Raw genomic sequence first — 8703 nt, forward strand, 5'->3', positions numbered from 1 at the left:
TGCCACCTCTAAAATCCGTATATTCCGCTGCGAGGGCCGCGAGCACTCCCCGGTCGAGCCTCCTGCACATGTTACGTCGCGACGTCTAGTCCGCGCCGTGCACCACGACCATCCTCGGCCATCCACCTCCGCGTGCTGAACCCCCTAGCGTAGGACTGCCTGCGCATAGGTACCTACGTGCGGGCGTGCGGTGCCGCCGCTAAGCGAAAAGACGAAGAAGCACCGTCCGGATCTGATAGCGACTACACGACGACGACGCGACGGGAGTCTCGGGCTGAAGACGCGCGGCGTGTCTCGGAGTTATTAGGACTCCCCACGCAGGTACGCCCGTCTGCAGATCGCAGATCGACGCCACGCCCTGCTCCCCTAGCCCCGTTCTACGTCGACATCCGACCCCAGGTCCGAGATTGCCTGCCTCCTGCGCTTGGCCGCTGCTGGGGCGCGTCTTATGCTAGCTTTGCCGCCGCCGGCTTCCTGTCGCCTACCTCCTTCGCCGCCTGCTCCCTGAGCTCTCGGCGGAGGATCTTGCCCGACTAGCACCGACTGGGTTAGCGAGGGAGAAAGATCTTGCTTCCGTGTTCCCGGGTTCCCCCTTCCCCCCCCTTTTTCTTTCCTTTCGTTATTTTTCATCCGGTCTCCCGTCCTCCCGTGCCATCACTCTTCATCGGGGGGAAGGGGGAGGGGACCGAGACGTGAGGAAAGAAAACTTACCGGGTTCTTGGGTATGGCGTCGACAAACTTGACGCCGCCCGCCAGCCGCTTGTACTTGACGACCCGCGACTCCATCCAGGTGGCGATGTCGCGTTCCGTCTGCTTCACCTCCGGATCCGGCACGATGTACGCGCGCGGCACCTCCTCGCCGCCGATGGTGACGCCGACGACGGCGGCGTCGCGGACGCCCTTGTTGTCCAGCAGCACGGCCTCGAGCTCCGCCGGCGCGACCTGGTTGCCCTTGACCTTGATGAGCTCCTTGATGCGGTCGACGACGTGGAACAGGCCACCCGGCGCGTACTTCTCGACGTACCCGATGTCGCCCGTCTTGAACCAGCGCCGGCCGTCCGGGTCGACGTGTAGCGACGCCGCCGTCGCCTCCGGCCGGTTCCAGTAGCCCTTCAGCAGCGGCGGCCCCGTGACCCAGATCTCGCCCGCCTCGTTCGCCGCCGTGATCTCGCCCCCGTCGTCGATCCGCATCAGCCGCGCCGCGCAGTTGGGCATCATCTCGCCCACCGCCGTCGCCGTGCTCGACGCCGTCGGGTCCCACGACGTGGACGTGCATGTCAGCTCCGTCATGCCCCAGCCCTGGCGGACGCGCACCGCGCCCGGCGGCCACAGCTTAGCTACCTCGTCGCTGACCTCGGCCCCGAGCGGCGCCGCACCGCTGAAGACACCCTCGACGCTGCTCAGGTCGTACTTGCGGCTCAGCGGGCTCTTGGCGAGCATCACCAAGATGGGGGGCACGAGCGGGAGAGCAGTGATGCGGAACTTCTCGACGTACTGCAGCATCTTCTCGAAGTGGAACGAGGGCATGACGTAAACGGGTATGGACTGCTTCGGAAGGTTGCAGACGAAGAACGTCTGGCCGTAAGCGTGGTACATCGGCAGGAGACAGAGGTGGCGGGAGCGCTTCGCCCTCTCTTCGTAATCGGGGTGCAGCTGTTCGAGGTAGTTGGTGCCGACGCCGTTCGCCACGTAGGAGTAGTGCGTGATCTCGACGCCTTTCGGGACGCCCGTCGTGCCAGAGCTGTAGTTGAGGGCGCATACCGCCGTTTTCGTGTCGGCCGGTTCGATCCAGTCGAACTCGGCCGCTTCGGCTTTAGAGGCCAAGAGGGTGGTCCAATGCCGAGTCTGGAGCCTGGCCTGTCCCGGCTTCCGGTCCAGGGCCGTCGCATCGACGGTGTATATGCGGCTCCTGGGCAGATTGGCCCGAGCGGCCGCCTCCACGGCGATCTCCATGCTCGCGTCGGAGGATAAGAGGAACGAGGCGCCGCTGTCTTGCAGTTGGTGGGCCAGTTCGCGCGCGACGAAGCTGGGGTTGGCGCCGGTGAATGTCCCGCCGGCCATCAGGATGCCCATGAAGAAGACTGGGGTGAAGAGGGTGTTGCCGGAGAAGAGCAGAACGCGATCGCCGGGTTTCAGGCCGGCCCGGATCAGGCCGATGGCGAGCCGCTTCGACCATAGGCGGTAATCAGCCTTGGTGATAAAATGCGTGTCGGGACGCTCGGGGTCGACGAACTGAGGGCTGTCGGGGAGGGCGCCGAAGGACGACCCGAACACCCACTTGTGCAGAGACTCGTTCGGTATCGGGACCGTCCATCTCGACGAGATGACCATGGTGAGGGGCGGATGTGCGAAAGGCAGCGATATATAGGTATATGTATATATAAATATAGTCACGCAAGGGGTATTAACTAGGGGAGCGGCTTCAGAGTTTTGCGTATTCTCCCGACCGAGGAGGTACAGCTTCTGGCCTCAGGAGAGCTCAGGGGAACGAGAGGGGGAGGAGGGACAATAGTGGGAGGCTGTCTAAACTACGATACGAAATATCGAATAATACCTCTGTGGTGGTTTCGAGGATGTGCCCAGACCTTGCAGCTTAAATATAAGTGTTACCGTGAGAGACGGAACTCGGCAATACTAAACGGCCTACAGCAATATGGGAACCGTTACTCGCCGGGCCGGTGCTCCCTTCGTGCAGAACAAAGAGGGAGGGCGACAGAAAGACAAAGAAGTGGAAGTGCGAGAGGGAGTGAGCAAACGGCAGCAAAACACGGCCAGAGGGTGTATTGAGTATTTGTACCTACGGCACGAGAGCTCGTCTCTGGCCCTGCGACGGATGCGGGTCGAGCCAAGACGAGCGCTGCCCCGGCTCGAGCACGACAGTATTGCCGTGGTCCGCAGCCCCAACTACTACGTAGTATACGCTCACCCTCGCCTTTTTTGGTAGGTAGATATGATGCGAGTATCGCGATTGGCTCGAGGATCCGGTGGAGGAGGGGGGCAGTGCCAAGCAAGCGACGGCATCTCGTCGCTTCGCTGCCGCCGCCGATGGAGATAAGCACTATCCCCCGCAAAACGGGCTGGGGATGCAGACCGGGGGAGGGGTCCTGGCCCAGAGCCGAGGGTTGGGTGGACCTCCTTTCTGGGCCAGAGTAGCCGATGCTCCTCCATCGCTTGTCTTTGACCCTCGATGCTGCGGACGCGCTTATGCGCCCCCGGAAAAAGGTTGGCCTGTCCTGGATATGGGCTGTACCCACGGACCATTCGGAACATACGCGCATTCGCTGCCGCTGGCTGCCGCACGACGACGTAGGTATATTCGAAACAACAAGCAAACTGCAAACTGCAGTGGCGGAGTCGGGTCGTTCGGGTCATTCGGCTGGCAGAGTGATCGCAGGATGAGACAAAGAGCCAGCCCGGTGGCACGTGGGAGGCGGCGCCCCAGATGGAGAGGACGAATTGCGGGCGAGCGCCATTTCTCGAACCCGAAAACACACCCGACAAGCAGTATCACATTTGCATTTCGGGCGAGACATACCTAAACTACATTGTGGCTCCTCCTCCTCCTCCTTGCCGGCTCCTCCGCTACGCAAGTGGTCACCGCTACTCTTCTAACGTTAATCAAGCTGGTTTTAGGTTAGTCGAAATACGCCTAAAGGTAATACACTTAAAGCAGCAGACGCTTCCTGGTTTTTCGCTAAGTTTTCAATTGCCCCCGTCCCGTTTTTGATCGTGCAGGCGTAATAGGTTGCCGGCTTCGCAACCGCCACTATAATAAAGCCTCCGAACACTGCCCGGTTCGTGTGCAAGGGCTAGAGCCTCGAGGTTGGCATTTGACGTCTCCTGGCGAACCATGTTGTTCTGGGACAGCCACGCCGGGTTTTCCGGGTGGCCCTCGGGTCCGAGATCTTGCCAAACCGATAGCTCGACATGGTCCTGGGAGGCGCGCACCGAGAAGTCAGTGTGACAGCGGGGACAGGCACCGAACAGCTCTCCGCTAGCACCTTGGGTCTCAAGCGCGGCATGAATGACGGCGCCGACCCGACCTACCGGCCCAAACTTGAGCCAAAGGCTGTGGAGGAAGCACAGGTGGGGGCAAACATAAAGGTCTCCGACGGCAAAGGGCGATATCGGCTCGATGTCCGTATGGTATAGCCAAGTAGACAGAGTCATGTACCTCAGGTTGTTGTCCGCACCCACGACAACCTTGGGATAGACCAAATATCGGGCGGCCAGCACACCGGGCCGGCATGGGTATATGTGCGTGACGAAGTTGTCGTCGCGATAGGGTTCCAGTAACTTTTGGAGATATTCGCGGTGACCCTCATCCCGCAAGCGCGTGTACTTGAGGGCAAGCTGGACGTGCCGGTGATCCAGTCGGACTAAACGAGAGTCCAACCGGTGCCTTCTATAATGGTACGCACGGTGGCGCCACGAATCCCACCCCAGAGGGCAAGACATATGCTGCGGTTCTTTGGGAGTGTCGAGGTTGACGACACGATGGAGCTTGACGCACGCCTCACACACCCACCGTTCGGGGAGGTCGCGGGCGACTCCAGCTAGATACTCCAGGCGCTGGTGGCGCTCGAGCGTCGCTGCCGAATGGCTGCCAAGAACAGCGCGCAGCGAGCAGCAAGTCTGGGAGAGGAGGGCCCGGCTAGCCGACGAAAGCGCTTGCGATATGAGCAAGATGACATCGACCGGGAGTTGGAGGAGGGCGCAGTCGGGATTCTGCGCTATCGGGCGGAGGCTGCCGTCGATACTCCCCTCGTCCTCCCGGGACCGCACGCACCTATTACGGGTATCGGCGACGAGACGGCGAATGGCGCAGAGGGGGCTCGTCATGGTGATGGAAGGGATAGTGGTGAAGAAGTACAGATGCTTCGGGCGTTGCCGAGGGGAGCCAGAGTATGGATCAGCAGGTAGGTAAGATGCTGGATAGGAGGAGGGAGAGGAGGGAGAGGAGGGAGAGGAGAGAGAGGAGAGAGAGGTATATCACCTACCTACCTGGTTTTACTAAATCATCACCTACTAACACGTCGGTTTAAGTAAATTATTGTCCACCTTTTCAGGTGCGAATCCGTAGCTTTTCTTCGAGGTAGGTGCCCTAAGTAGTTATGCAACTCCGTAGGGTAATAACCACACACGTATCTATCACGTATTAGCATGCGCTTTACAACTTGGAGCCGCGTCTTTTCCCATGCCACGTAGCAATTGAACCAGTCCTTGTAAGCCTACACACCACAACTCGTAAAAGTAGGCGTCTACGTTTTACGCAACATCCCGCCTTGCGCCCTCTTCTGTCTTCTTCTACGTCTTCGACTTTCTTTTCATCTTTGACTCTCCCCAGAAAGTCATCACCACTGCTATGTCCGGTGCAGCTCCCACTTAGGTGCTGGCGGTCGCCGCCATAGTCACGATCTTGTGGAACGTCCTCGTTGCCTACGCGAGATGGGGTTTTCTCGGAGAGGCAGTAAAGCGGCTGGCAACCGGGCCGACCCATGTAGTGACGGCCAGGTTCGACGTTGCATCGTTCCCGAACATCGTTACGAGGGTAGACTCGGATCTGGGCTGAGCTCGACAGATCGGAGAACGTCACCGAATATTATTCGGCGGGGGACGAGTCCCACCCGAGCGGATAATGACGCGGCAGGACTATTCGATTTGAACGCGACCGAACCGGCTCGAGCGAAATACAAAAATGCAGACACGCAGTAGACAAGCTCAGCGCAGCCACCTGCCTTTCGAGCGAGTTTTGAAGACTCCGGAAGGGCGGAAAACGCAGCCGATGGAACTCCCACCGAAGGCAGCACTTACAACCGACCGTATGCTCTCTGTTCTCGAGCAACATCAACTTGTCTTTTCACAGGTTGTCATCCGTTTCGGTACCGGCTACAAATAATACCCCGGGGGCGAGATGCCCGACCAATCTTGCCGCACGAGCCGTCTAAAGTCTCGAATGGGCTTTCTTGGGGCAATGAGAGAACGGGAATCGCCTTATCGGGGGAGGGGGGGCTTGAGAGGGTTAGGCTGAACTGCCTTTGAATGGAAAGGGGAGCATGCTTGGGAACAAGCCGTGGCGGGCAAGGATTTTAGGACGAGTGGTGCTGTTCTATTACGTTGTAATATCGCGAAGAAGACCTAAGCAATTACACTTCCTATTTGCTCCTGTTACGTTTTCTTCGTGGGCTACGTGAATTTATATTGGCAGGATTTCTTAGGTGACGCCCGTTTTAACACACAGTCGGTGTGTATTGAGATCACAATTGAAGCATATTATTATTCCCAGGACACTGATCTGACCCGAGCTGTCATGTCTTGTTCCGGTACTTGCCAGGCTCGCCACAACAAAGTGCCCGTCGAGTGAGTTTTGAAAGTGGTTGAGCACATTTTGGACACTCCGAAAGCCTCGAATGCTCATCATAGTTGGGGAGAGTCAGGTGCTGTAGAGGCATGAGGTATCTTTTGGGTCGGGTTGGGTAGCTGGCGATGTCACTTGCTTGGGGAAGAGGGGGGTTTCCCCGCGTGCCCACGGGAACGCCATAGCCAACAGGAATTAGAAGATAGTATGCGCAACTCCGACACATGGAATTCAAGTAACAGGTCGAGCTTGATAAGGTACAGAGGCCAGACCTTAAGATTGGACCGACATGACGACGCCGTCAACACAGGGCTCCTCTATCAGCTCCTCTGATGTCCCTACTGGTACGGCATGCGTCCCCTCCCAGGTGTCCTCTCCCACCCCTTCTGCTCCTCCTCTTCTTCTTACTCAATCCAGTCGCTCCTCCATATAAACCAACACACCCGCTACTAACCCCACTTTCTAAGGTAATCAACGGTAAGATTGCCATATTCTTAGTAGAGGACCTTCCCGCTGGCGTCGGTGACGGGCATCGCACCAGGAAGCTCTTTCAGCCCTGTGACAGATAGGTATGTGAGCATTACGGCGGCCCACGGACGAGACATAGGAGGAAAGCTGGGAGGAGAGAGGGAAAGAAAGGAAAGGAAGGAAGGGGGGGAGGTTGCTCACAGCCGTCGATGTCTTCGTTGACGGTCTTCTTGACGGTGCACTGGTTACCCTGCTGGATGGACTGGGAGCGGAGCTGGGGGCAGTTGATGTTGCAGTTGGTGTCCATGGCCTGCTGAAGGGCGTCACCCTTCCAGCCGAAGACGTAGTCGCCGTGGTTGCCGTAGCCGGTGGGGTCGCCGTAGGACCAGACGAAGGGCTGGGAGCCGTCGGTTGGCCAGTCGGCTGGATTGTTGAACGGCGTCGTGTCCCATATGACCTCGAAGAAGAGCTGCGGGATCTTGACCGGGTGTGTCGCCGGGCACGGCCCGCCGCTCTCAAACGTGCCGCTCTGCGGGTACGCCACGTGGCTCGAGTGGTCCGCCGTATCGAGGTTCTTGCCGTCCCAGCACCTGCCCGCTGTTAACACACACACACACACGCACTCGCACTCGCACTCGCCAGTTCGGCGGGAGAAGTCTGTCCGTCATGTAAACGAAAAGGGGGGGAGGGGGGGGGGCGCTTACGTTGGGAAGCGGATGTTAGACATGATGCCAGCCTTGCACGGCTTCTTCGGCAAGTCCATCGTCTCGCCCGTTCGGGTCAGGATGTTCTCGAGGCAGGTGTACGTAAGCTGGCGGTACTTGCTGGCCTGAGCCTGGGTTCGGTAGCTCGGGTCCCCGACAATCATACGGAAGCCCTGGCACGTACGTTAGGAAGGATCGAGGTAGGTATAGAGAAGAGGAGGGAGAGGAGAATGCAAAAAAGGGGTGGCTTACAGGCTTGAAAGCGGTAACCTTGGCGTTGTTGTAGCTGGGCGTGTAGTAGACGGTCATGCCGCCCTGCGCCGCTTCGAAGCCCAAGTTGGGGATCTGCTGCACACGCTTGAAGGTGCCGTTACGCGCGCGGAAGTACAGCACAGCGGTCCAGTAGTTGGACAGGTCGTCGGCGAAGGTGCAGGTGGTGCAGGTGGCCTGGCTGGGAAGGTCTACACGAGGATGTTCCATCGACGCGTTGAAGGCATTCTAGCACTGTTATTAGCTGGTTATCTGGGTCTAGTCCCGCCCCGTCTCCTTCAGCTTTTCGGGGCTTCTATGAGCCTTGATAGTATTTATTACATACACCGCCGATGATCTGGTGGACGTGCGGTGAGGCCGTCACGCCGGGGAAAACCAGAGGGTCCAGACGCTCGACGACGAGCTGCGAGCATGAGAATCGAAGCAGCGCGCGGGCGCCTGGCGCGAGGAGTGCCAGGCCCGCGGCGACGGAGTGGATGGTCGGCTGCATCTTGTTTGCGCGGGAGCCGCGACAAGGGGGAAAAGGCAACGAGGGTTTCGCGATGGGTTGTCCGCAGATTCGCTGGAGCTAACGATGCGGACTCGCCCCCTATTTAACCCCGTAGCTTGCGAACACACCTTCCTCATATTCTCCGGATCGTCTATTGTTCTGTTTCCCCTTTGCGCAGCAGGCTGTTGCTGTGCGGCTACGCGCACCGTCGTATCGCACCCCAACGGTTAATGTCGCGATATAGCCGAGATATTCATCCTCCCCCCTGGCCCCGGTCTCTCGTAGGGATAAGGAACCGCGAATGATCACACAGATGCTCCGGGCGCAGCCGAGGGGAGTCAGAGTATGGATTGGTGGGTGGGTAAGATGTTGGATAGGGATGGGGAGAGGGAGATAGAGAAGGAGAGGGAGAG

General features: G+C 58.9%; 3 protein-coding genes across 3 annotated transcripts; all 3 read right to left on the reverse strand.

Annotated features, from left to right (window-relative positions):
• Positions 1-258: 258 nt before the first annotated feature.
• Positions 259-2462, reverse strand: GGS23DRAFT_240905 (acetyl-CoA synthetase-like protein). The gene is made up of 2 exons (XM_051512167.1): positions 712-2462; positions 259-533 (listed from the first exon to the last, which is right to left on the reverse strand). The coding sequence occupies exons 1-2, from the start codon at positions 2329-2331 to the stop codon at positions 447-449; spliced, it is 1707 nt and encodes a 568-aa protein (XP_051368952.1). The 5' UTR covers positions 2332-2462; the 3' UTR covers positions 259-446.
• An 801-nt stretch (positions 2463-3263) lies between these two features.
• On the reverse strand, positions 3264-4970 carry GGS23DRAFT_581756 (uncharacterized protein). The gene has a single exon (XM_051517204.1). The coding sequence runs from the start codon at positions 4840-4842 to the stop codon at positions 3703-3705; it is 1140 nt and encodes a 379-aa protein (XP_051368953.1). The 5' UTR covers positions 4843-4970; the 3' UTR covers positions 3264-3702.
• Positions 4971-6528: 1558 nt separating this feature from the next.
• GGS23DRAFT_240943 (uncharacterized protein) lies at positions 6529-8703 on the reverse strand. The gene is made up of 5 exons (XM_051512168.1): positions 8126-8703; positions 7783-8028; positions 7531-7703; positions 7028-7416; positions 6529-6914 (listed from the first exon to the last, which is right to left on the reverse strand). Exons 1-5 carry the CDS (start codon positions 8288-8290, stop codon positions 6853-6855), a joined length of 1035 nt encoding a protein of 344 aa, XP_051368954.1. The 5' UTR covers positions 8291-8703; the 3' UTR covers positions 6529-6852.

The sequence above is a fragment of the Durotheca rogersii genome (assembly GCF_024521655.1).
Source record: "Durotheca rogersii strain YMJ 92031201 chromosome Unknown GGS23scaffold_25, whole genome shotgun sequence".
NCBI lineage: Eukaryota > Fungi > Ascomycota > Sordariomycetes > Xylariales > Xylariaceae > Durotheca > Durotheca rogersii.